Consider the following 27,650-nt stretch of genomic DNA (forward strand, 5'->3'; position numbering starts at 1 on the left):
TAACAGTACTGTCAGTTCACACTTTGATAAGAGTCCACAGTACTATTTTATAAGCAGGAGAATAATTAATATACACACGATAGAAATAAGCAACAACTTTGAAATGAGCCTAAAAAACAGAGATGACTCATCCCCTGGACTATGCCTCTGTGGAAAGAGCCCTCAATTCAAGGTATGAACATCTGGGCTAACATCCAGCTTCATCACCCTCAGCCCTTTAGTCCACAATAAATCACTAAAACTCCCCACTTAGTCATCTGTTAAAGTAATGATGATGGTGGTGGTGCTGATGTGACAGAATTCTGTGAGAATTCAACGACACTATGTCTCTCTCTAGGTGATCTGTAAAGGAAGTTAGGAAAACAGTCTAAATTCCTAAAAGCGGTGCCACAAAATATTAACAATTGAGTCACCATTTGACCCAGAAGTTTCACCGCTAGATATATACCCAGGAGAACTGAAATTGTTTCCACACAGAAATTTTTGAGGATTGAGGATTTATGGGTGACATAAATGTTCACAGAAGCACTATTCATAATAACTCAAAAATAGAAATAAAGCCAGGCACAATAGCACATGCCTATAATCCCAGCTACTCGGGAGGCTGAGGTAGGAGGATCATAAGTTTGAGGCCTGCCTCAGCAATTTAGCAAGACCTTAAGCAATGTAGCAAGAACCTGTCTCAAAAGAAAAATAAAAAGTGTTGGGGAAGTAACACAGTGGTTAAACCCTCAGTACCAACAAAAAACAAAACAACAACAATAACAAAAAAAAAAAATGGAAATAACCAACTGATGAATGGACAAATAAAAGTGGTCTATCCTACAATGGGATATTATTCACCTATAAAAAGTAATGAAGTACTTACACAGGCTACAACACAAACTTTGAAAAACATTTCACTAAGTGAAAGAAGCCAGGTACAAAAAGCCACTTATTGTATAGCTCATTTAGATGAAATGTGAGAATATGCAAATCCATAGAGACAGAAAGTGCATTGGAGGTTGCCAGGGTTCACAGGGAGAGAGGAAGTGGAAGTGACTGCTGAGAGGTCTGGGGCATTCTTTTGGGTAACAGAAATTAGATGGTGGTGTGGTTGTATAATATTGTGAATAGGCTTTAAAAAAAAAAGCATTGAATTATACACTTTAAATGGTTTTATGTTATGAAAAATATGCCCCCAAATACAATAAAGAGTAACACAAAGCCATGTCTCATTGTGAATATCTGTATTTATTAAAAAATGTACTTTTATTGATTTAATTTTAAATCTGCATAGCTTACATATTCCATATCTCATGAGGATCAGATCAGATTTAACCTGGAGTTTATTACTTATTACAGCTCTATTTTCAACAGCAAATGTCTTTGACAAGTCACAGTTTCAATGCTTAATGTAGAGAGCTTTTAGCATCAGTAACATGTTGTCCTTGAGATCAGAAAGAACCAAGATCAACCCGTGGGTGTCCTACAGTCATCTGCTTCAAACACATGTCAAAAAGGGGAAGTGACAGTAATATAAAGAATGTGCATCTATTTTTAGCACACAACTGCCCATAGCAGGTGTAATGTGAACTCCTTCATTCAATGAAAGCTTTACTGAGCACTCAAGGGTCCTGGGCTCTGTGCTGAACAGGGTAGTGGAGAAGATGGGCGTGGACTCTGCCCTGTGGACAGTTTAGCTGACTCTCAGCTGGATTTATTGCACAACTGGCCTTGAATAAAGAGGCCAAGATGATATGGAGAAAGGAGTCCTGGGTGGGGCCTTAGGACTTGACTTCTGGCCCTGCCTCCCTTGGACCCATCTTTCAACTTGTCATAAGGGTCATAATTTTCTTATTTAGAAACAAGTCAAGCTTCTTGAAGCTGGAAAAAACAAGACAACAAAAAGCTCCCTAGAGCCTAGAGAAACAAATGTGGCCCTGTGGGCACCTGGATCAAATGCAGGAAGATCCACGTGGGACCTCTAACGTACTTGGCAGCAAAGAAATCTGTGTTGTGTTAAGGCACTAAGAATATGATAGCTTGTTACAGCAGCAATAGAAGATTCATGCAGTGACCCTCTGAACCAGCCTGCTCCTTATTCCCTACCAGAGTCCCTGATCTGACATTTCCAGAACACCTCAGTGTGGTTACTGTTCCCTCTACCCCAGCAGATTGCTAGCCCACGTGGAGCTGAGCTCTGGTGACTCTCACATGCATGTCCCCCTAGTCACCCTCAATGCCATCATCCTAGTACCATCCTTAATAACTCCAAGGTTGGGAATTTAATGATTTCAATGATTTACCTGTTCCAGTCACTCTTTCTCAACTCATTCCACACATAACAGGTGAAACAATTCTGCTCAACTCTCTCCTGTGGACAAAAACCTTCCACTGCCTTTGGATTTTTACTGATGAATGAAAGCCTGGTGCTACAGGCTGAATTGTATGCATCTCTCTCCCTCCACACAATTCGTCTGTTGAAGCCCTAAACTTAGTACCTGAGAATTACTCTACTTGGAGATGGGGTGGTTAAATTCAAATGAGGTCATTTCTGTGGGCCCTAATCCAATTTGACTGGCGTCCTTATAAGAAGAGGGAATTTGGATTCCCAAAGAGACATGCTGTGTGTGCACAGGAAAGACTATGTGAGGAAACAGACAGAAGCAGTCACAGGTAAACCAGAGTGGCCCCAGGAAAAACCAGTCCTGCCCACACCTTGATCATGGACTTCCAGCCTCCAGGACTGTGAGAAAATAAATACCCGCTCTTTGAGCCAGCCAGTCTGTTGCATTTCGTTAAGGCAGCCCTTGCCAACTGATGTACCTGGCACCAGCTGACCCCCATCTGAATTTCCATCAATACCATAATTTGCTCATGTGGACCTCACAGATCACACATGAGTAACCATTGGAAATTCTATGCCTTTGTTCATACTGGTTCCCCAGCAGGGTAAGCCTACTCCTCCCGGACTGGTAAAATTCCATGTGAGACAGTGGAGTAAAATACAGAGACTCAGTCCCAGATTTCAGATCCAATACCATGACTTCCTGATTATAGGACCACGAGTAACATGCTTATTAACTTCTCCAGGCCTCTGTTTTCTCATCCCTCAAATGGGTATATTGATCCCTCTGCAAGTCCCAGGGCGATTTTGAGGACTCCAATGCATTGTGGTAGGAATGCCTTACAGACAGCTTAAAGGTGTCATTATCCTCCTATAGGGTCCTGCTTGAAAGTCACTTCCTCCATCAAATTTTCTCTAATCCTCTCAAAGTCCCTTCAAACACCGAACTTTAACTTTAACCATGACATTTACCCTTTGTGAATTTTCATTTGTCCACAAAAAGTAGTAGTCCAGAGCCCAGATTTTTGTTGACAGACAGCAAAGTTTAGGTCCTTCATTTGTCAACTGTGGGTTCCAGTTTTCCCCAGCTGTAAAGTGGGTACTTTATTATTTATTTATTTGTTTGTTTGTTTTCATTTTTAGGTACTGGGTGGGGTGAAGCCAGGGGCACTTTACCACTGAGCTACATCCTCAGTCCTTTATTTTTTGTGTTGAGACAGGGTCTTGCTAAGGTGCCGAGACTGGCCTTGAACTTGCAATTCTCCTGCCTCAGTCTCTTATCACTGGGATTACAGGTACATGCCACTGCGCCTAGCATAAAACGGGTATTATAACAGAACTACCTCACAGGGTTCATTGAGGATTAAATGAGACAATGAACTTAAAATATCTGCACAGAGAAAGTGCTCGGTGAATGGCAAGCTTCAGTATTGACTTGACTCCCTGAGAACTAGGACTGGCCTGTTTGTCCCTGGGCACCTCCCCAGCACTGACCCTGTCCTCTGCAGGTACAGATGCAAAATACTTACAGAACAAACGAGTAGGTTTGCTAAGTCAAGGTTAGAGAATACAACTAACATAGTGACAAAGATCCATCAGGCCACAATAGAGCCCAAGGATAAGGTCTCTGGAATTCTTCCAAGTCCAGTGCTGCCTGAGAAGAAAAATCAAGTAAAGCCCAAGAGAGAAGGGAATGACCCCTCCTTTTTAGAGTCAGAACCTAAGAAAGAAAATAATAGCTAGCTCTGCTTGTAGGGTGATTTATGCCATTGGCTTCCTTGAGTCAATAACCATGTTACTCCAAAGCCAAAGTCACCATGTCTCTTTTATGAAGAATATTTTGCTTTGCAGAGAGACAAAGTTCCACATACTCAGTAATCAATGAAATGTAAGACAAGGCAGAATCTAACCACATGTTAACCCAAAGAGCTACAGAAGCTCAGGGAAGTGAGCTGTGGAGATTAGGAGGGGCTACAGTGAGTGGGATTTGCAAAGCCTGAAGCTAAAGGGGAGCAGTGTGCTGAGCTTCTGGGAGGAGGTGGGGCAGGACTACGCAATGGCTTGCATAGCTGGGGTCTGAAGTGGGGGTAGCCGAGGACATGTCCCGGTGTGAGAAGCCGCCCACAGCCCCTCCTGCTTCAGCATGGAGCACGTCTGCACACGTGGTTCTGGAGACTTACCATGCTGGAATGGACCGTTGCCTGCTCAATGTACCTTGCAATGCCCGTAACAAATGCATTCCTGTCCTCGAAGTTCGTGTCAAAGTTGGCCTGTGGAATTAAAGGTTAGGCACATTTAGTTGTTGGGAAATGGGTCCAAGGTAGCTGGTGTTCAGGAAGCAAATTACTGTCAACAAACTCTATGGGGTCTCTGTGGAAACCTACTGCCATCTCACCTGGAATCTTGCCCCTCCCCCAAACACTTGCCTGCATAATCACACCAGCAGTGACAGGCTGAGGACAGGGCCCATTTGCTTCCCATGGATGGTCAGTCACTCATCAGAGACTCAGAAGTAAATGCCAAAACTACACTAGCCCAAAATGCTGCTAAAAGTTCAGTATACATCGCTTTGATCCAGCCATTCAGAAATTCTCACCTGAAGGTGCAAATCCATATGAATGAGGACAACCACTGCAGCATTTTTGTGATTTAAAAAAAAAAGCAACCTGCAAACCACTCAAATGCTCATCAATAGCAAATGGCTAAATAAATAATAGCATACACTGTACATGCAATGACTTAGAAGGACCATGAGGTGCTAGAACATATATGGTTCAACCACATTATATTGTGATAGAAAAAATACCCATAATAAATTTTAAGAAAAAGCCAGGTCATAGAATACTATAAATAGTGTTATTTCCTTTTGATAAAAAGAAAAAATCATATTTTAAAAACATATACATATTATTATATACCAAATATACATATTTCACCAAGTATATATTTACAAGATGTACATATTAACATATGTACCAAATTTACATATTTGGTAAAAAGGTCCATGTGTATAATGAAGAGGGGGCATAGTTACAGGGAAATTTTGTTATACTTTCCTGTAAATAAAAACCATAAAGTTTAATACAGGTTAAAAGATATAAATAAATCATATTCATGAACTGAACCTTCAAACATGTTAATAAATCTAACGATTGAATGGAACTAAAAATATATATTTATATTTAGTCACACTTAGCTATCTAAGAGCTAGCAAAAGGTCAAATACAGCGAAAAAATTTCAAATGAATGCATTCCTTCTTCACAAGGCCTCTGGCCTAGCAAGCGGGGCCCAGGGACTATACTGCAGGGCTGTCTCCAGCTGCAAAGGGTGCCCTCCCTACCAGCCCCATGGGATGGTGGATTTGTGCAATCAAGGGTAGACTATCACAAGATCTCCTCTAAGGCAAAAGCAAATGCCTCTGACCTACTTCCCTGAGCCCTGTGGAGTCCTAGCGTTCTTTTCCCATACACGAAGGCAAAGTAACTACCCAGGCCGGCTCTAGGGCTTTCTAAATGGCAATATTTAATTCATGAGATCAGAATTGGCAAAACATGGTTGGTGCAGCAGCAAGAACAGCTGGGAAGGTACCTGGGGTCAGAGCACATCCACCAGCCCTCCCTGGGGGACGGAAACAGTCCTGATGTACGTTTGTTAGCTCATCTGTTCCTCACACCGGGCTCCCCAAGTGCGTGAGGGACTGCATCAGCTCTTGACCTTTAACCTTCTAGATGCAGCCCCTCTCCCTTCAGGGCAAAGGCTCTTAGGGGACTCAGAGCTCCTGAGCTCCCGGCATGCTCCACCACTTCCATTACCTGGTACATGATGGAGGAGGGCGGGGGCTCGATGCATGGCTGCTGGTCTGGGAGGGGCAGCTCTTCCAGCAGGTCCACGTTGGACAGGGCATCTTCCAGGGTGACGTGGGTGGTCATGGCTGCAGTTTCTGTGTTCTACACTGAGGGAGGGGAAGGAAGGACATGGGAAAATTCATTTCAGGGGTTTCCAAACATTTCTTTCAATCCTTACCCTGTCCAAGTTCCCTCTGGAGAATAAAGGGGATTAAGATACATTGAGGTCACTTTCGCTTGCCACTTCTTCACATGATGTCCCCAACTTGTGCCTTCCACATTTCAAAATCTCTTTGCAGTTTCCAAAGTGTCCATTATCTGACTGAGCCTCACCACCACCCTCTTTGACCAACATGGAAAGGTTGTATTTTGCCCATGTAACTGATGAAGAAATAAGTCCCAGAGAGGTTTGTGCAATGCGCACATGATCATGTGACCAAGGGCACAGGCCTTCAACTGGTGCTGGACACTGGGACAAGTTTAATACAGGTTAGCAGATATAAACAAATCATATTCATGAACTGAACCTTCAAACATGTTAATAAATCTAACTATTGAATGAAACTAAAAATATACATTTCTATATAAATATATAAATATAATGAAATTTATATATAGTCACATTTGGCTATCTAAGAACTAGAAAAAGGTCAAATACAGCAGAAAAAAAAATTTTCAAAAGAATGCATTCCTTCTTCACAAGGCCTCTAGCCTAGCCAGTTATCTACTTTCTGTTCTTCAGAAGGATATTGATCAGTTCCACTCTTAAATTATTGCATGACACAAATATCCATGAGTGCAAGAGCCAAGATAATCCACTGGAGATCCGAGCCTAGATTTTATAGGCTAACTGAGCTGGGACACCACACTCAGATCAACACTGCTTACAAAGTCAGAAGACCCTCCATGTCCTCCATAACAGGAGCATGTTTTGTGAAAACCAATCAACTCTAAATGGATAATTTTGTGTCTAGGATCCTAGGGGAGTAGAGCTATATAGATATTTTGCCAGGCAGCAAAGTTGAAAAAGATCTGAACAGGGCAATCAACCAACTCAAGCTAATTGCTATGTTAAGATTTTAGTACCCAGCAAATAGAATACTCAGCTTTTTTTTTCAAACATATATGAAACACTGATTAAAAACTGATAAGGCATGATTTAGGATATAAATCAGGTTTCCACAAATTTCCTCTCAAAATGATAGATATATTCATCAATTACCATGCAAGGAAATTAGAAATCAATGATGCAAATTATAGCAAAGGAATCCATACCCTTGACACCTTGTAAAGCACACAGAGGTCATTCAGAGCTACAGAGGAATTCAGACAGAAATGATGAAGTATTTCAAACCGAAAGAGAGCACTAACAGATGTCTTAAAGGCACTTAGCATAAAATAAGAAAGTGAAACTCAGCAAACTTAATTTCCCACTCAAAAATCAAAAAGAAACCAAAAAAAAAAAAAAAATCAACCTAGAGAAATGAGAAGGGCATGACTGCCACAAAAGCAGAAATAAATGAAGCAAAAGGAAACAAACAGAAGACAAATAACTAAACTGAATTTTACAGAAAGATTAATAATAAATATAACCCTTTAACACACACGAGGAAGAACACACCCTGTGCTAGGCCAGAACCCTTGGCTCCCATCCTACTTGCAGGGAGGCGTGACTCAGGCTTAAGGGCTAGAATTTCTCCCGAGAATGGCAGTGACTGTGCCCTGCTTGCTAGGAAAGGTGGTGTCAGACACCAGGGAACAAAAGCCCCATGGACAGGAGAACTGGGTCCAGGGGCTGTGAAGGGCCGAGAGAGCTGCAGAGTACCCAAGGTCACGCTGTTCTCTCAATTCATACCCTTCAGGCCAACGCTCAGGAGGGCAGAAGCTGAGCAGCTAACGACCATGCACATTTCACCGAGTTCTCAAATACACCTCCCGGCTTGTACTATGGCACCTGCTAGGCCAGGTCCCATGAGGATGCACTTCCCCTCTGTCCTCTGACAAGGCCTGTCCTGCTGGGTGGTTTCAGGCCCTCTCCACACCTACACTTCTTCTTCTTCTCTTACCTACCCGCCGAATACTAAGTATGGCCTTCAGTTCTATGGCAACACCACTGCCAACTCACACACAAAAAAGACCCTCTTCTTTCTCACATTACTATGAAGTCCATTTAAGGAGGTGATAGTAATTTTGTAGGATACAATGATTTACAGCCTCCAAAGCCCAATGGTTCTCTTTACTGAGTCAGAGAATTATTATTTACATTTCTTTAGCCCTTACTGTGTCAGACACAATGCCTAGCATCCGATTATTTTGATCTTTTTTTTTTGGGGGGTGGGGTGGGGGTAGAGGTCGGGGAGGAGGAGAGCAGGGATTGAGCTCAGGGGCACTCAACCACTGAGCCATGCCCCTAACCCTATTTTGTATTTTATGTAGAGAAAGGGTTTCACTGAGTTGCTTAACACATGGGTTTTGCTGAGGCTGGCTTTGAACTCATGATCCTCCTGCCTCAGCCTCCTGAGCTGCTGGGATTATAGGTCTGTGCCACTGCGCCTGTCCTGTTTTAATCTTGCATCAATCCTATAAAAGTAGATACTATGACTATTCTGTTTTTGCTCTGCAGATGAGCAAACAGAAGCTCAGAATTTAAGAAATTTCACAAGGTCAAGTGCAAGTGAGTGACAATGAGATTTAGCTCACATCCAAGTCCATGAGAGGTGTTTGCAAACACTCTCCATTAGTGATTCTTGGCCTTGTTGTGTCAAAGAATCATACATACAGCTTCTCAATAAAAACATGCCTGGGCCCTACCTCTATGACCAGGAAGACTATTTTTAGAAAGTATCCTACTACCTTTTCAGTAAAAAGAAATCCAGATTAAAATCACACAGAGACACCACTTCTCACTGACAAGACTCACAAAAATCAAAAACGTTGACCCTCCTTGCCATAGCAAGGCTGTGGAGAATAACTCCCTCAGACATTGTTGGTAGGAATGTAAAGCAGCCTAACTCCCGTGGCCTGTTACCTTTTGACCAGCCATCCTACTTCTAAGAATCTAGCCCAGGGCCATGTTGACAAAAGCACAAAAAGACACATGTGTACAAGGTCATTTGTGAAAACACCATATATAACAGGAAAAAGAACTGGACACTGACTATCCATCCATAGGGAACTGTCTCAGTGAACCACGATGTCCTCCACAGTGGAACACCAGACAGCCGTGAGCAGTGAGGAACCTCTCTATGTGCAGCCATGGGGTCATCTCCACGAAGGGTCAGGAAGAGCACACTCTCATTTATCTAAGAGAGGGGAGGATGCACACACGCGTGCGTACACACACATACACACACACTTTATATTTTAAAAAAACAATGCAAAGATAAGCTATGTTTAAAAAAAAAAAACTGGTTACCTATAGCGAAGGTGGAAAAAAGAGAAAATAGACTCAAGGAGGCAGGGAAACAAGCTGGAATCCTTTGAACGTACCTTGTTTTATAGATTTGACTTTGAAACCATGAACATATTTTACATCAGTATAAAGTTTGAATTTGAAATGCAACACCAAGAACAAAGTAAAATGAAACCAATGAACACATGTGTGTGTTACTTGTTGGCATAACCACAAAGAAAGGAACTAGTCCAAGCAATTTTATAATTTGAGGGTAGATTTCCCCAGTGAGACACGCCCTAAGAAGAACAAAAAATGATGCAAAAATAAGCAATCTCATGCTGTTTTTAGTAATGTACTGGTGTATATTGTGATGAGAGTGTTTGGAGGCAGTGTGGGGTTGATGAAAGGAGCCATTAGGAAACGTTCTAGTCATTTCTGGTGTCGCCGAGAACTGGTATTCCTGACATGGCAGAACAGATACATATGTGAGACTGAACTGAGTAAGTGAAAGTCTGACACAGATTGGCCACTTTACGGTGGCTTAACTTAACAGCTTGACTTTGCAGCATTGGGAAGGCAACATGCATTCAGCTGAAACTCTTCAGGAATTTTGATCCTCTCCTGGACTAGTGATATGTGGCACAACACTCTTGCAATACCAAGCAGCAGCAGTGAGCTGCTATTTGGCCAAATACGTAGACATGCAAGTGAACAACCAATATTCCACAGTGAGCTCTGTTGCTCAGGGGTGATGTCCAGCAGGTTAGGTGGATTGAATGCATTTTCCACTTTAGATATTTCCCACCAATGATGTATGTGTATGCACATGTGTATATGATTAGATGTGTACGCATATCTCTGTGTGTATCTCTGTGTTTCATTGAGTCAGATAATTATTATTTACATTTCTTCAGCCCTTACTCTGTCAGACACTATGCCTAGCATCCGACTGTTTTAATCTTTTTTATTATTTTCATTTCTTCACTGGAAAGACCTAGGAAACAATGACCATCCCATGAGCCATGAGCACCCTAAGTGTCCAGATCTTGGCCTGTAGACATCATTTCCTACTTAAAGGAATCAATACTCCTTGAATCCAAGTCTTGCACCACCCCCACTGAAAAATGTCTAAGGGTTAGAACATTTTGTCATACCAGGAAGTAAGGAAACTATCTATCTGAGATTATTGGAGTTATGGGTTGTATCAGAGACCTGGAAGCCAACCTGAAGCAGCTTCCACTGGCCAAAAGGATGGCACCAGGTGAGCATCCATCAGTGTACCTGCAATGCCCTGGCATGAGAACAAATGTGTTCAAATCCCTGAGATCTCAAAAACAAGTAAGACCTGGTTTTTGTTACTTGGTTGCTGTTGCAGGATGACTGTGAATGAACTACTGTGTTGAAAATCAGTAAATAACAAGAAGCCAACAGCTGACCTACTTTTCCTGGACAAATTAAATCCCTAGATGATCAAATGGAAGAAGAAAGAGATGTTTCTCTGTATAGAAGTATTCATTTTCTTCTCTCTCTTGGAAAAGTTGACAGAATACCTCTATTTTCCAACCCCTAAGGAACAAAAGGATCTAGGTGCTGGACCACAACAGCTGTCAAAATCACCGAATGAAAGACAATTAATATTAGGTGCCTCCTGATGGACAAACACGCCATCACCTAGGAAGACTGCTGGACCCAATAGGAAACATCTGAATCTCATCAGGTGTCTGACCCCAGTTCTCAGGAGGGCAGACCAACATGTGATGTCACACCCTAGGGGCGTAACCAGTGCAATGCTGCCTGTGACAGTCTGTTGCTGTATAGACCATAACACACTACTACAGTGTACCTTTGGATCCTTATTGGATTCTATCTCAGAAAAACCACCATGAAAATAAAAATTATTTATGAGGAACTTAGAAAAATGAATACCGGTTGCATATTTTATAATATTAAGGGAAGAGTGTTTTTTAGATGTGATAATAACATCAAGATTGTGTTTTAAAAGATTTTTAAACTTCTAGATGTGTCTGCTAATGTACGAATGTTAAGGTTTAGATAAGAGGGGTGCATTTGTGAGACAATGCAAGACAGGTTAGGAGTGAAATGACGGGGTTATGAGAGCCTTCACCGAATCAGTACAATAATCCCCTGATAGGGATTAACTGGGTGGTAACTACAGGCAGGTAGGGTGTGGCTGGAGGAGGTGGGTCACTGTGGGCGTGCCTTTGGGGTTTATATTTTCTCCCTGGTGAGTAGAGCTCTCTGCTTCCTGGTGTGATGATCTGGGCTGCTTCCCTCTGAATGCCCTTCCATGTTCTGCCTCACCTTTGACCCAGAGCTGTGAACTGAGACCTCTGAAACTTGAGCCCCAAATGACTTTTTCCTCCTCTAAAATTGTTCTTGTCAGGTCTTTTGGCCGCAGTGGTGAAGAAGCTGATGAAAACAATAGGATACAAGGGTTTGCCCCCAAAATATTACTAAGAGGAGGAGAATAATAGATGAAAAAAAAATCAGCCATGAGCTAATAACTTGACGTTGTGTGTTGCATTCATAGGTATTATATTCTTCTCTCATTTTATGTTTGAAACTTTCCATAAAAATCCTCAGCTCAGTGCATAAGCTCCCAGTTGTTATCTAAATCCTCTTTTTTCTTCCTCCCTGACCCTGAATCCCACTGTCCTGATCTTTCCCTCTTCCATTTTCCTATATTCTGGGTTTCTTTTGTGATTCTCAAATTTTAAAATTCCCACTTAACTGACGAACCCTGTGTTTTTTCCTTTTAACATAATAAGACCCCTGCACTTCCCATGAGGAGAATCAATAAGTGAACAACCTACTAGTCAATAAATTAAGAGTCCTTGTTTACATAACACAATCTTTCTTTTTTCTCCTTGCAAATACAGCTTCTCTAATGAATTTGTGTTTGTAGATCATTCACTGCCTCAGGGAGCAGGAAATCAGACATTTTTAGCTCCAGAGTTGGAAGTCACTGCCAAATCCACTTCAATCAGAAAGCACAAACCTTTTAGAAATTTGAACAGGGCTACACATGATACAAGTACTTCTTTTCTGGCCAGAGTGATTGGTCTGTTACACAATCTTCCAAATGAGAAGAGTGCTTTATGTTCAGTCTACCAACACGTGGCCATTTTGTCATTTGGGGAGAGATATTAATGAAATATTTTAAAATTAACAGTGCTCTGGGAACATCATTTACCAAACACAGCTGCAACCTCTGTGTGGGGTTTTCGTGGCAGATTTAAGTTGAACAGCTTCAAGTCAGAAGCCTGGCTTCATCAAGGGAAAATAATAACACTGGGTTCACAGGCAACTTGCTTCTGAGAGGGTAGCTTTAGGGCTTTCCCAGGTTGACAACTGACCCTCCAGAGGACGAGAACTGAGTCCCATACACAGGATGGGTGGGAGGAAAATCAGGCTTGGTCAAAGCTGATTCTGACACCTACAACCGAACCCCTGCTACTCTGCAGTAGATTGATTGGCATCGCCATTTCCCTTTTTTCACTTTCTAAAAAGAAAATAGGATAAGCATATTATTTAACCTCTCTGAGTTCCTGTTTCCTTATCTATAGAAGGGTGATCATTTATAATAATGCCTGTTCTCAGTGGTATATTCTGAGGATTATGTATCTGTATAGCATGTGGACTACTTAACACAGTAGTCCGTACCAGAATAAGCATGCAGAAATGTGAGGCCAAAGGACAAAAGTACAGCAAATTTAGTTATAGATCTAATTGGCTTTGATCCACGATTCAGGAATCAGAACAGCCTTTAGTCTCCAAAATAGAATGAGAGCTCCCCACTGCACAAGAGCAGAACAGTGGGTTTTGTAAGGCTGGAACAAGAAAACAGAACAACAGAAAACCTGATTGGTTAAGATCAGGTTACTTTTTGTAAGAGTTAAAACAGAAAGGACTTTCTTATTATCCTGACTCAGGTGCACTGTTCTCAGGAAAAACTGACCTGGTTTTGAGATCTATCTTCTTCCTGCAAGTTTCAGTTTGATTATGTGGCATTGAGCATGAGTTACTCCATTTTGGTCAGATCGGGTCAGGTCTGCTGGGGCCTACTGTGGGAGCTCAGCCCAGTACCCAGGCTGCCCATAATTTTTGTTAGTTAATTCATGGCTTGTTTTCAACAGAGTGGAGGAGTTAGACATTGCAATGACAACTCTAAAGGAAGACATTGTTACTATTGCACTAAGATCTCAAATTTATAGATTGTTCACACTGATTTCCTCTATCTCAGCTGTTCTGCAAATTTTCAAAGGCATTGGTTAGTTCTGCTGTTTTTCTCTGGAGGATTCCATTACTGAGAAGCGAATAGTTTCACTCAAGGTCACACAGCCAGCTAGTAGCAGAGGTAGAGTCAAAATGGGATGTCTTGACTTCTAATTCTATGCTTTTCTTTCCAGACCACACTTGGTTTTGTACCTTTTAGAAAAATGCCAACCACACTTTCTCCCCCCCCCCCCAGTTTGGCTGCCTTTTCCTTCTTCAAGAAGAACAAGACTCTGCCAAGCTAGAAAGATTAGGCACCTGTCATCTTTGGGATCCATGAAGATACATGAAGAGGATAAATTCTACTTTTTCTGTCTCTTTGGCTCTCTAGTTAGAGGCTACACACATACATACCATACACATGTATAGACATGTATGTATCCACATGCATATACAATTACATATGCAAAGAAACTATGTAAATTTATACGTAAAAAGGAGGCTTAGGTTGTCCTCCACTTTTTTTTTTTTTTTAAATGGAGAACAGCATTTAACTGAGCAAGGAGAAATCCCAAAGAAGGAATTTGGATCACAGCCCACTCTTCCATGGTGGGTATCAGCTGGGTGTTTTGGGGACCACATGGGAACAGAAGTTTATCGTGACAGGATGTGGCTTGGCAGGTCACAGTGTTCAGTTGGGACTCATTCACATACCAGAGCCAGCTTCCTCACAGAAACCAAGTAGGGACAAAATAATCTGTGCTCTTCTTATGCAAATTCCAGTCAGAATGGCAATTATCAAAAATACAAATAATATTAAATGCTGACAAGAATATGGAGGGAAAGGCACACTCAGACATTGCTGGTGGGACCACAAATTAGGGCACCGTCTCAGAAAGCAGTGTGGAAATTCCTCAAAAAACTAGGAATAGAATTACCATATGACCCAGCTATCCTACTCCTTGCTACTTATCCAAAAGAACTAAAATCAGCACACTCCAGTGATACAGCCACATCAATGTTTATAATAGCACAATTCACAATAGCCAAGTTATGGAGTCTACCCAGATGCCCATCAATATATGAATGGATCAAGAAAATGTGGTATATACACACAATGAGGTTTTCTCTAGCCATAAAGAAGAATGAAATAATGGCATTTTCCAGGAAATGGATGGAGATGAAGAAAGCCCTGCTAAACAAAATAAATAAGATTCAGAAAATCAAGGGTCATACGTTTTCTCTCATATGTGGAAGTTGGAGCAAGACAAGGAAAGAAGGCAGCAGGGGAGGAGACTGGATATCATAAAAATATGATTTTTGCCCAATTCCCTGGATATATCAGTGAAGCAGAAGAATGAAAGGATGGGAAGAAAGAAAAGGGAAAGAAATACGGAATGAGTCTAATGGAATCATTTTATGTCACATATAAACGTCCAAGAGGGAATATTCCCTTTTTGTATATGTAGGAAGTAACAATTAAAAATAAATACATAAATTGGGCTGGGGATGTGGCTCAAGCGGTAGCGCGCTCGCCTGGCATGCGTGCGGCCCGGGTTCAATCCTCAGCACCACATACAAACAAAGATGTTGTGTCTGCCGAAAACTAAAAAATAAATATTAAAAAATTCTCTCTCTCTCTCCTCTCTCTCTCTTAAAAAAATAAATAAAAATAAATACATAAAGTAGTGAAAGAAGATCCGTAGAGGATGGAGAGAAGGAGGAGGGGAAGAAAAAGGAGGGGAATGAGAATTGAGGTCAAATTCCTTGTGTGCATGATTATATCAAAATGAACCCAGATACTATGTAAAATCATAACAAAATTATTAAACTGAGGACACTACTATCCTATGTACACCCTATGTATATATGACTATACAACATGCATGATTCTACATCATGTACAACCAGAAGAATAAGAAGTTATACTCCATTTATGCATGGTATGTCAAAATGCATTCTACTGTTATGTACAACTAAGGGAACAAATAAAAAAATTTAAAAAAAGGGAAAAAGGAAACAAATATTAAACTAAAAAAAAATTAAATGACAGCATATTAAAAAAAAAAGTTCCGGAGTATACCAGAATGGACCATGCAGTTTATTCTGAACAGATTGAGCATGAAAGTTTTAATAGGAACAATTCACTTATCCAGTGATCAAACCTCGTAGCTTTAAAAACCACAGTGGCCTCTTGGAGCCATTTTTAGGGCTACCTGTACCAATCTTTAAAATAAAGGCACAGGCTAACAGCTGCCCAGATGCTGAGAGCAGTAAGCCTAACAGTGGAGCAAGGACAGTGAGAGCTATGCAGGCTGGAGAGCAAGGAGGCAGGTGTAGGAGTCTGGCCATGAGAGCAGGAGCAAGAACTCCACACAGCTCGGATGCCTGGAGGCTTACCACCAATGTAATGCTGCACGTATGCTCCATGTATTGCCAGAATGATCCATGGAAATGGAAAAGATCCAAGGAAAGAACTACTTTTCTCCTCCTCCTCCTCCCCCTCCTCCTCCTCCTTCTTCTTCTTCTTCTTGTTTTAAGCAGTACTGGGGATTGAGCCTAGGGGCACTCTATTGCTAAGCTACATCTCCAGCTCTTTTATTAAAGTTAATTTTGATACAGGGTCTTGCTAAGTTGCCCAAGCTAGCCTTAAAATTTATAATCCCCCTGCCTCAGTCTCTTGAGTAGCTGGGATCACAGGTTTGCACCCAATGCCTGGCAAACAATGACTTCTTTGAGAACCACTCTAATGTTCCCAAGCCCTATCTGAAGTTCTGTTGTGTACTCTGTCTCCTTTGGTTATGATCAGACACCGTGGGCTCCTTCCTTCATACCATCTACAATACTTTATTAAGTGATTTACCATAATTTTGCTTCTGCCATGATGTTTAACTTCCCAAGGACAAACATGTATCTAATTCACACCCGGTTTCTATATGGAACATTATTTGCAATTCAATAAAGATTGGTTCTACAGGAAGGGGAAAAAAAAACCTCATAACCCCTTCTTGAGAAAACCAGTCAAAAACTAGTAATAGCCAGGTGTCTTTGTGGCATATACCTATAATCCAAGCTACCCAGGAGATTGAGGCGGAGGACTGCAAGTTTGAGGCCAGTGCCAACAATTTAGTAAGACCCTGTCATAAAACAAAAAACAAGGGCTGGGGTTGTGGCTCAGTGGTAGAGTGCTTGCTTGCCTCACATGCATGGAGCTCTGGGTTTGATCTTCAGCACCCCATAAATAAATAAAATAACGGTATTGTGTCCATCTACAACTAATTTTTTTTTAATTAAAATTTTTTTTAAAAAAGGATTGGAACTGTAACTCAGTGGAAAAGCGCCTCTGGATTCAATACCCAGTCCTCCTCTCCTCCAAACAGAAGTAGTAATTAAAAACAAACTAGTAATAGAGGGAACTTCCTTAACCAGAAAAAGAGCAGTTACAAAAAAAAAAAAAAATATATATATATATATATATATATATATATATATCCTTTCCCTTAAGATCAGGAATAAGACAAAGCCTGCTCTCCTCATCTCTATTCAACATTTTATTCAAGGTCCTAGCTAGCAAATCAGAGAAAGAAATTAAACAGAAGGCATCCAGTAGGAAGGAAGCTGTGCATGTTATTATTCACAGATAAACATGATCTTGTATATGTAAAATTTTTTTTTAATTTTCTAAAAATCCATTAGACTAAACAAAAATGTTCAACAAGGTTGTGGGATACTATATTAGTACATAAGATCAATTATATCTTTATATACTGAGCAATAAATAATCTGAAAATGAAATTAGGAAATCAAGTCTATCTACAAGAGCATCAAAACAAATATACCATATACCACAGGAACACATTTAACAAATAAGCACAAGACATATACTCTGAAAACTATAAAACATTGTTGAAAAAGTTTAAAGTAGGCATAAATAAATGAAAAGGCATCTCAGGTTTGTAGATTTAGAAGGCTCAGTATCAAGGTGGCAAAGTTTCCCAAATTCATCTAAAGCTTCAACCTAATGCCTATTAAAAACTCTGCAGCTTTTCTGAGCAAATTCCTAAGGAACTGATCCTAAAATTCACATGGAAATTCAAGGGCCCCACCTAGGACCACCAAGCCATCTTGAAAAAGAACAATAAAATTCGAGCACTCCACTTCCTGATTTCAAAACTTTCTACAATAGTTGTGATGATAGACACACAGATCAATGAAACAGAACTAGGAGTGGAAGTGATAGTTGATTTGGTTTTTCACTAGAGAGAGATTATGCACCAATGGAGAAAGACTGCCTTTCCCCCCGCCCCTCCAACAATCAGTGCTGGGACAACTGGATATTCATGAGTAAAAGAATGAAGTTGAAACCCTACCTCTTACAATAAACTATCTCAAAGTGAATGAAAGACCTAAATGTGAGTTCAAACTGTCAAGCTCTTAGGAGAAAACATAGGAGTAAATCTTTGTGACCTTGAATTATGTGGTGACCTCAAAACCACAAATGACAAAACATAAATTAGACATCCTCAACATGGAAAACTTTTATGCTTCAAAGGATACCCTCATAAAAAGTGAAAGACAATCCCTAGAATGAAAGAAAAGATTTGCAAATCATATATCTGCTAAGTATATACAATATCTATACAATTTTAGTTTATTTATTTATTTATTTTTGGTACCTGGGATTGAACTCAGGGCACTCAACCACTGAGCCACTTCCCCAGCCCTATTTTGTATTTTATTTAGAGACAAGGTCTCACCGAGTTGCTTAGTGCCTTGCTTTTGCTGAGGCTGGCTTTGAACTGGCGATCCTCCTGTTTCAGCCTATATGAAGTTAAAACTCAAAAATAAAAAAATAATTTTTTTAAAAAAAAATAGGCAAAGGATCGCAAGAGACCTTTCTCCAAAGAAGATATACAAAAGTCAATAAGCACAGGAAAAACTTAATGTCCTTAGTGACTAGGGAAATGCAAATCACAGTGACACACAATGGTATTCCACCTCTATTAGGATGCTGTAATAAAAAGGACAGAGAAACTGGCACCTCTACTGGGAAATCGAAGAGCTGCAGCAATTTGGAAAAACAGACTAGCAGATCCTCAAATTTTTAGACACTGAATTACCATATGACCCACAATTCCACTCCTAGGTGTTGTTTCCAAGAGAAACAAAACTAAATGTTCATGCAAAATCTTGAACACAAAATTCATACCAGCATTGTACATAATAGACAAAAAGAGGAAATACAACCACATGTTTATCAACCTACGAAGGGATAAACAAAACGTGGCAGGACCACACAATGCAGTACTATTCAGCCACAGAAAGAACTTTACTCCAGGCACTGCTGCCACCCTGAAGAAATCCATGAACATCAAACATTATGCTGAGTTAAAGAAGCCAGCCACCCCAGGCTCTGGACTGCGCGAGTCCATTTGCACAGGACGTGTGCCGAACAGGTAAGTCTAAGGAGACCTTACAGCAGATGAGTGGTTGCCTAGGGCTGGGGTGTGGGTTGCCGGGAGAGGAGCTCAGCGGCTCAAGGGCATGAGGTTTCTCTCTGGGGTGCTGAAAATGTTCTAAAATTGTCTGTGATTATGGTTACACAACTCTGTGGATACACTAAAAATCACTGAACTGTATAGTTCAAATGGGTGAATCGCAAAGTATGCCAACTATGTCTCAATAAAAGTGGTTCACAAACATGTTAGTATTTTCACGACCACTTTTGGAAAATTTGGGGTATAACATTAGCAGGAGGAGTCCAAAGAGACCTGGAGATGGGCCAGGGGCTTTGGGGATGCTAACGCTGCTCCCACAAGCAAAGGCTGTGGTGGGCAAAACCCAGTGTTACCCAGGACAGTGGAAGGGGAAAGCGGTGGTGGACACGCCCACACTGCCCAACCCCGCCCCCAGCCTCTCCTGTGCTCCTCCCACCCCTTCAGTGTTTGCTTCATGGCCTGCCCTCAGGTCCCACCTGCTCCACCCTGGAGGGAAAGCTTCTCAAATGACAAACACCTGAGTGCCAGGTGGGCCAGGTGATGGGCTTTGAGGCTTAGAACAAACAAGAAATGTGGAAAGGACAGCTCCACTGAGCTCTTTTCCTACCTATGAGAAAACTGAGACCCAGAGAAGGGAAGGGACCTGTGCAGGGTGACTTGGCCAATGAGAGGCTAACACTAAGAAGACCTGGGAAGAAGAGGGAACTCAGCCCAATAACCAACATGTCAGAAGCTTAACAGAAAAAGAGGATCATGTTCAAAAGAGAAAAAGAAAGGAAGGATCAATTCTAATCTAGACAATTAGTTCAAATGTAATCTAAAACAAAAAGCCATATAAGAAAAGAAATACAGGACCGGGGATGTAGCTTAGTGGTAAGAGTGTTTGTCTAGCATGTGAGGCCCTGGATCCAATCCCCAGCAGAACAAAAAACAAAGAAGCTGGGCGAGGTGGTGCAGGCCTGTAATCCCCAACCACCCGGGAGGCTGAGGCAGGAGGATCCCGAGTTCAAAGCCAATCTCAGCAATGGTGAGGTGCTACGAAGTCAGTCTCTAAATACAATATAAAACATGGGAGGGGATGTGGCTCAGTGGTTGAGTACCCCTGAGTTATATCCCCAGTACCAAAAGAAAACAAAACAAACAAATAACAACAACAACAACCAAAAAAAAAAAAAAAAAAAAACCCACACAACCCAAAGAATATTCTTTGGCCCTCTTATTATCAGCATTTATGCACTTTAATAATATAGATGCTTTAAACATGATTTAGATTAAAATAGAGCTTTGAATATATTAGGAGGAGGAGGATGGAATGATCATAATTCATCACAGAAGGAAGTAACGGACAATGTGCACAATAGATAAATCAAGAAACAGGCTGTGAGCTTGTCATTTAGAGATCTGGAGGCAACTACTGGAAGGATTGGTGGGTTCTGAGTTAAAAGCAGCCTCCCCTAGGGAAGGTGAGCCCTGGATGTTTAGTTCTCATTATGAGTCTTTCAATAATGTTTGACTCTTGTTTTTAAGCGCATGCAGGTATTACTTTGATCAAAATTTTAAAATTGACTTTAAAAGACAACCACCCAAGGCCTCCTTGCCAGCAGTTAGACATCAACACTGTCAGGCAACACAGTCTGCTGTCTCAGTGTCCCCCGCTGGTCTTTTGGGACCAGAGGGCTGTCACCTGCAGCTTCTTTCCATTTGGGGGACCTGAGGTCAGAGCTGAGAAGTTCAAGTCAGCCTGGACGCGGGCCTCTGCTGAAGGCCCCTACTTTTCTTGCTTTTTGCAAGGCAGCAGAGAAAAAGATCTCTGCTGGGAGGGAGGAGGGCTTGCCATTAACGTGCCATTTTTCTCAGTTGCTTCCTGTGCTGTCAGGGTGGAGGAAGTCTTTCCGTTGATAACCAAACCAGGCAGATGCCAACAGCTCAAGGCGATGGCTGTGAGCACTTTCAGGTGGGGAGGTCACACCACCAAAAGGTGGCTTGCTGATTGGCTCCCACGGGGGCCCAGGGTGGCCACCCTATGAAGAACTCCACCATGACTGTAACTAGGGGGAGGAGCTGCCCCTCAGAGACACCTGCAAAAACTTAGGAAGGGAAGCTGCTGCATCTGCTGTGGAAACCAAGAGTGAGACTTCAGGTTTGCAAAGCACGCAGACCTCAGCTTATCATCGCAAAGCTGCAACTCGAACATGCTCAGTCTGAAGACTGACTCAGTCCCTGGAGTCACATTTTCACTTACGCTAAGAGGACTCTAAATTTCCCTGTCTGTAAACCTGGAGGTTAGCCTGTAGTGGTTCCTCAGCCAGGATGTTGAAACTGCCCGTTGTGAAGGTCCTTGTGTGTACCTCGTACTACCAGTCTCAGTACTGATGTTTGCAAACCAGGTATTTGTTATTTTATGTGAGGGTTTAAAATGTCCCCATAATATCATTGCTTGCATTTTTCTCTCTCCTGTTGAATGGGAGAAAATGGGGGAAAGCTAGGGGACTGACTGCAAGGCATGAGGTATTGAGCTTATCAAATTTTCCATCATGCTTACTTTAAAAAAAAAGGAAAAACAAAAACAACCATTGAAGATTTGAGCCTTTGGGTCCTTCCAGCTCTACAGGAAATGGCTCTGACTATAATTGGGACATTCCATCCAAAGGGCTTCCTTAGAGAAGCTCAGATGGATTATCTACTGTGGCTAACCTGTACACAGAGCCATGAACCTGACCATGAATATCCTTGCTTTGTGCCTTTGCTTAAGCTATCTCTCTTGTAGACTGAATCCTCCTCAAATGCTGCCCATCCATCAAGGCTCAGGTCAAGGGGAACCTCTCCCACAGAGGCCTGGCCAGCCAAGTTCTACAACAGCCTTTGTTTATCTCATTTCCTACAGTGCTCACAGTACAGAGTTCACAATTTCCTATTGCACGACAAACTAATACATGTTCTGCTCATTCTTTGGATCACCAAGAATACCAGGGATGACCCTCTTTCCTGGATCTGACCAACAGCAACTAGCACAGAGATGGACACAAACTGGTAAGGTATCACTTGCTTAATTAACACTTCCTGAATGATTTGTTGAACATATGCACCAATGATGAAAATTCAATACAAAATTCATGTCTTCTGCTTAAAAAATTATTTTTTAATTTAAAACATCATGGTCCTCCAAAGCATCTACATCAGCCTCATTACACTAAGAATCTCAGACTTCTTTTAAAAAAAGAAAATTCTTTGGTCATGTGGGTCCTCATCCTCTTTCCCATATGGAGGTATAACCAATTTGTAGGTTGAGATTTGAATTCTTGTCTCATCATTCCTACCTTGCCAAAACTGGTCTTTTATTTTGGGTACCAGAGATTTAACTCAGGGATACTTAACCACTGAACCACATCCCCAGCCCTTTTTTTGTATTTTATTTAGAGACAGGTTCTCACTGAATTGCTTAGGGCCTCGCTAAGTTGCTGAGACTGACTTTGAACTCGTGATTCTCTGCCTCAGCCTCCTGGGCTGTTGAGATTACAGGCATGTGCCACTGCACCTGGCCAAAATTGGTCTTAAAACATCACATTTTAAAAACACAAAATGAAAACAGTTCTCAGGTATCCCTACACTTAACACTGAGTTATTAAGCATCTTCTATGAGGTCAGCCCTACGGGCTGCTTTTGATTTCAGCTGGGCTGTCAGTGAAGCCATACAATCCCCTCATTCATCCCTTAGCTGATTTCCTATTCCACCCACAGACAGCTGTTGCAAACTTGAGATGTCTCCTGAAGTTTCCTAACCAGTCTGCTATCTTTACTTTCTGCAAAGGATCTTACCTCCTGCCTTATTTGAACACAAGTTGATAGTGATGTGGATAAACTACATAGTCCTCTTCCACCTAAAGCTTATAGTCTAGAAGCCCTGCTACAGAATGACCTGACAAACACACTGTCCAAAGACCTAGGGATGGGCCATTGTCCGTCACCGCTCCCTCCAGAAGGCTGCCTTTGCTTTCCTGTCTCACTGAACTGCTTCTGCCACTCAACCAGAATGATCCCTGTAAGAAATTCTGCCTGAATTCAACTCTGCCTTCTCAAAACCATTTCTTTCAGGAATTTGCACCTAATTCATTTTTTTCTTTTGTGACCAGGATCCGAGAATATGTATAAAGTGGCCGTACTTTGGGCACATCACACACAGCCCTCGGAATAATGTCCAAGGCTAGAAAGCCATTACGGAAACTCTAGGCATCCTGGGAAGTGTCCCACACCCACTGAAAGAGTTCTGAAATATCTTGCTACAGACAAGGCCATCCAGGGACCTCACAGAATCTGAATCACAAAGTGCCTTTCAGTTTCTCGTTGGCTCCATGGTATAGAAAGGCCACAGACTCATCTTCTTTAATTGACACACAACATATAATTAATAAATTGTTCCTTTAGGAATGGAGGGCACCCATCCAAGAGTCACATATTCGGGAGCCTCCTCTTCCGATTTCCACAGTCCCTTCTCCTCAGACTGGGCTTTACAGACATTATCTCATCTGAGGTCTCCTCTGGTGACAGGCAGGCAACAAGCTAGCCAGATTGCTTTCCATTGCTCAAATTTTAAAGTCAGAAAGGTAGTGTCTGGAATTCAGGATACACAGAAAGTTGGGGATAAGTCCTGTGTCCTAAGTCCCCTGGGCTGCTCTGACTTTCTCAGAAGCAAGACAAAAGCCAAGCATGCCCTTGTCATTTCTGGTTGGTTGCAAAATGCAGAGTACACACAGAGCAAGAGGTCTTGACTGAACTCTGGGTGTTGAAATGTGAGAATTACCTCTGGGCTTCCTTTCAATTCTTCCCTCTTCTTCCTCCTTCCCACTCAAGTTCCACCCACCTTCCTTACAGCTTCTTACTGAAGCCCTTGCTGACATCACATCAGATCCCTGTTTCTTTTCAGTGCCTTTGGCAGGTACTGAAATTGATCAGAGTTCAACTCTCCAGGAAAAAGCAAAATTCAGGAAAGCGCCGAAGGTATAGGGGTTAGTTAGATCTGTGGGGTTGACTATGCACTTGAGCCAAATTCTTAATGATTATGTAAATAATACATTACAGCAATGAAGGTATAAATAGATTTTTTTTTTAATGTGCTAAGCACTCTGCTCAGCGCTTTCAGGCATCCCTCATTTAACAAGAGCATCCAAAGATGTACCAGTCCCTCCCCCACCACAGCTGGCCTCCCCTTCACTGCCTAGAAGGCAGCAGCATGTCCCTCCCACCTCCTCTGGCTAATGCAGGCCATCCTCCAAACCCCAGACATGGCTCTGCTCCTCAAGGCAAGACCAAAGGCTTTGCACAAAGGCTCCAATGAGGTGACTGCTGTCTGCTTTCGTCAACTACAAGTGAATAATTAATTCTTGCCAGTAAAGAAATAGACTTATTGTTATGGTGGCCACATAGAGGCTACAAAAGCCCATTTTGTGAAGCTCTTGGTGGAACCCTGGGGCAAACAGTGGCCAAAGAGAAGCCTCTTTGAGTGTGTAGGCTGCTCCTTAAACGTGAGCACTGGAGCCATGCTCTGTTTTCCAGGAGCGCTGTTCCCAATGTTAATTAGCTTGTTGTCTATTCATCACCTAATTCGCTTTCTGGTCAATGACAGCAGCTGAACACTGAGAGGGTACCATTTATCAGAGGGGACATGTAGTGTTCTCCTGGGGCCCTGCACTAGTTTTTAAATTCCTTCTCTGGACCCACATCTATTTTGACTGGAGCAAAACTCTCCAAGCTGACTAGATTGTATACCCTATCCCCAAAGCAAGTTTTTCCTTTTTCATTTTTTAACGTGAAGTGAACAGACAGCCTTGGGGGCCTACAGAACCAGTCAGAACTGGCCAGGAAATATAATAAAGAAGCTTAGTGAGCACAGAGCTAATGCCCCCAGCCAGAGGCTCAGTGAGCAAAACTACCCAGAGGCACAGTCTTTGCAACAACAACACACGCAGCTTGGGGCCTTATAACTACCCTGGCAGATGGTAGCTAGTGCCAGCAAGGAAATCACTATATCCAAGTTTCACATCCCACAAGTGGACACTGGGTGCCCAGCAAAAGCCTGGTGTCAGTAACCCCTGACCAGTTACACACACACACACACACACAAACACACACACACACATACACTTCTACAGTATTCTTGGCCTGGGGGCCAAAGCTGCCCTTGCTGAATACAGAGCTGACAGCTAGTCATTTCAGAAATCTGTACCCCCCACCCAGGTAAAAATAAAACCCTACCCAGCTACCCACCCCCACTGCTACCTCAATTCTGAAATTATACCATTAAAAATATCAAATATTTTATTTTCTTTCTGGTCAAATGATTCCGAAAGCACCTGCTCTGCTTCAAAAGGGAAATCCTTTTATATTTAGCTCTTCAAGATAACCACTCCCTGGTTACTTTCTCGAAAACAAGTTTTCACACTGGAGAACTAGGGAAGCACAGGGAACCCTGAGGAATTGGAGATGAGAGGCCTTGGAGAAGGACACCCAAGAGGGTTTTCTGAGGGGAAAACAACCTTCAAGGCCTGCACAGTCCTGCCCAGGGATATGGACCTAGATTTTTGCCCTCCAAGATCTGAGGACCCCTGGGTTGTGGCATGAGTTGCAACAGGGCTGGTGCCCTAGTAAGGTCAGAGTTCCACTGCCCCAAAGGTGATAAAGGCAGGAAGTGGAAAAGGGGGCCCCCATCCTCCTAGACCTGCACCCAGGAGCCAGCAGAAGGTCCTTGCCCTATTCTTGACCCAACATGGGGCGGAGGAGCAGCTGACAGCTCATCAGCTCGGGTGATTTGATTGTTTCCACATGGGGAAACTGGGCAAGTGAAGTTCAAAGTCAGATGCCCTGCGCTGGGGAGGCACCTGGAGAGAGACTGTCCTTCCTAGCCAGGTTCTCCGTTTAGAGAACCATACTTCTATGACACCATGCTACCTGCCTACCCCTCATCAAAACAGGGCATCTCCTCCTCTTCCTCTGCACATATTTTTTGGGGAGGTGGGTGGGTGGGTAATAGGGCGGTCTTTAAAGTATAACCCACAACAGAGAGGTAGGCAGCTTTCTGGGTCTACACAACTCAAGAAAACCAACCTTTTCCCCCAGGAGTGTGCCCACTGATCCCCTCTCCCCACCTCCTTCCAGGTCCCAGCCAGCTAAGAGCGATGAGGGTAGGCCAGAATGCTTCAAGGCAGGCAGGACGTGCTTCCTCACTCAGCAAAGCCCTCCACCCTCAAACGCTGCTGCTGCGCCCCTCGCCCCACCCATCTCACGTTCACCGCAGGGCCTGTGTGCCCAAGGCGGCTGCCAGGCAGGCTCCGGCGGCTCTGGCTGGCCGTGGGGAGGTGATGGTGGCTGCGGTAGCAGAAGCTGGGGTGGGCGCTCTGCAGTACCTGGGCGCGAGAATGTCACCAGCGCCAGGCTAGCGGCCGCTGCAGGTGTCTCAGGTCCCCGAGATTAGCACCGCCTCCTCTCGGGCAAACGGCTGGGTTCCAGGCCGCGCACCTGCTGCTGATGCCGCTGCTGCTGCTTCTGCTTCTGCTGCTGCTGCTGCTGCTGCTGCTGCGGCCGCCGCCGCGGCGCCTAGCCCAGCGCGGTGCCGGCGTCTCCAGGCAGAGGGATCGCGCAGCTGGGCCCACTGTGGACCGAGGGGAAAAGGGTCTCTCAAGGCCCTCTGCCGGGCCTCCGGGGGCCCCAGGCAACCCTACCCTGGCCGCGACGCCGAGCGCCCCCGGCGGGCTGGGAGAGGTGACGCCGGCGCCTCACGCATCCTCACGTCTGCATCCCTGTCCTCAGCAGGATCTCGGCCCCCGCACGGGCTCCGAGACCAGCGAGTTCCACTTACCTGGGTCTGCAGCACGTCCAGGGGAGGGGCCGGAGGCTACCGCAGGCCCCGCGCCGGGGCGCAGGATGCTCGGCCCCGCTCCGCTCCGCCGCCGCGCTCGGCCCCGCCCTCGGCCCCGCCCCCGCGCCCGTTTCAGCTCCTCCTTCTCTCCTGGTGCTCGGCCCCTTTGCCGCCGCAGCTGTCACACAAAGAGCCGGAAATGGCTGCGGCGAGGGGCGCCCGGCGCACCCCTGACCTGCACCTTGGACTCCGGATCCAGGCCTCCAGCCCCCAAACAGCTTGCCGCTCAGCTCTGGGAGTGAAGGGAGTACTTGCCCTCCGTCCCCGCAATTCCTGTCACCAGGGAACCACACCTGCAGCCCGGGAAGGATGGAAGCTTCAAGTGCCATTCGGATCTGATAGGTCTCACAGTATTTCTAAATGTTCACTTATCTATCTGATCTTCGTTGATCATCTATTTTGTTCCAAGCACGGTATTAGGATCTGGGTATGTACTGG

The 27,650-nt window shown here is 43.3% G+C and overlaps 1 protein-coding gene across 3 annotated transcripts in view; it reads right to left on the reverse strand.

Annotated features, from left to right (window-relative positions):
* The window catches only part of Cyfip2 (cytoplasmic FMR1 interacting protein 2), a 120,984-nt gene extending 93,721 nt beyond the window's left edge, over positions 1–27,263 (reverse strand). The window contains exons 1-3 of one of the 3 annotated variants that reach the window (XM_076856393.2): positions 27,153–27,263; positions 6,143–6,282; positions 4,510–4,599 (exon numbers count right to left, since the gene is read on the reverse strand). In XM_076856393.2, coding sequence (XP_076712508.1) covers positions 4,510–4,599; positions 6,143–6,259 — 207 coding nt within the window. In that variant the 5' untranslated portion in view covers positions 6,260–6,282; positions 27,153–27,263. The other 2 variants (XM_076856394.2, XM_076856395.2) reach the window with 2 other exon arrangements.
* Between the last annotated feature and the right edge of the window lie 387 nt (positions 27,264–27,650).

Source organism: Callospermophilus lateralis, chromosome 5, assembly GCF_048772815.1.
Source record: "Callospermophilus lateralis isolate mCalLat2 chromosome 5, mCalLat2.hap1, whole genome shotgun sequence".
Taxonomy (NCBI): domain Eukaryota; kingdom Metazoa; phylum Chordata; class Mammalia; order Rodentia; family Sciuridae; genus Callospermophilus; species Callospermophilus lateralis.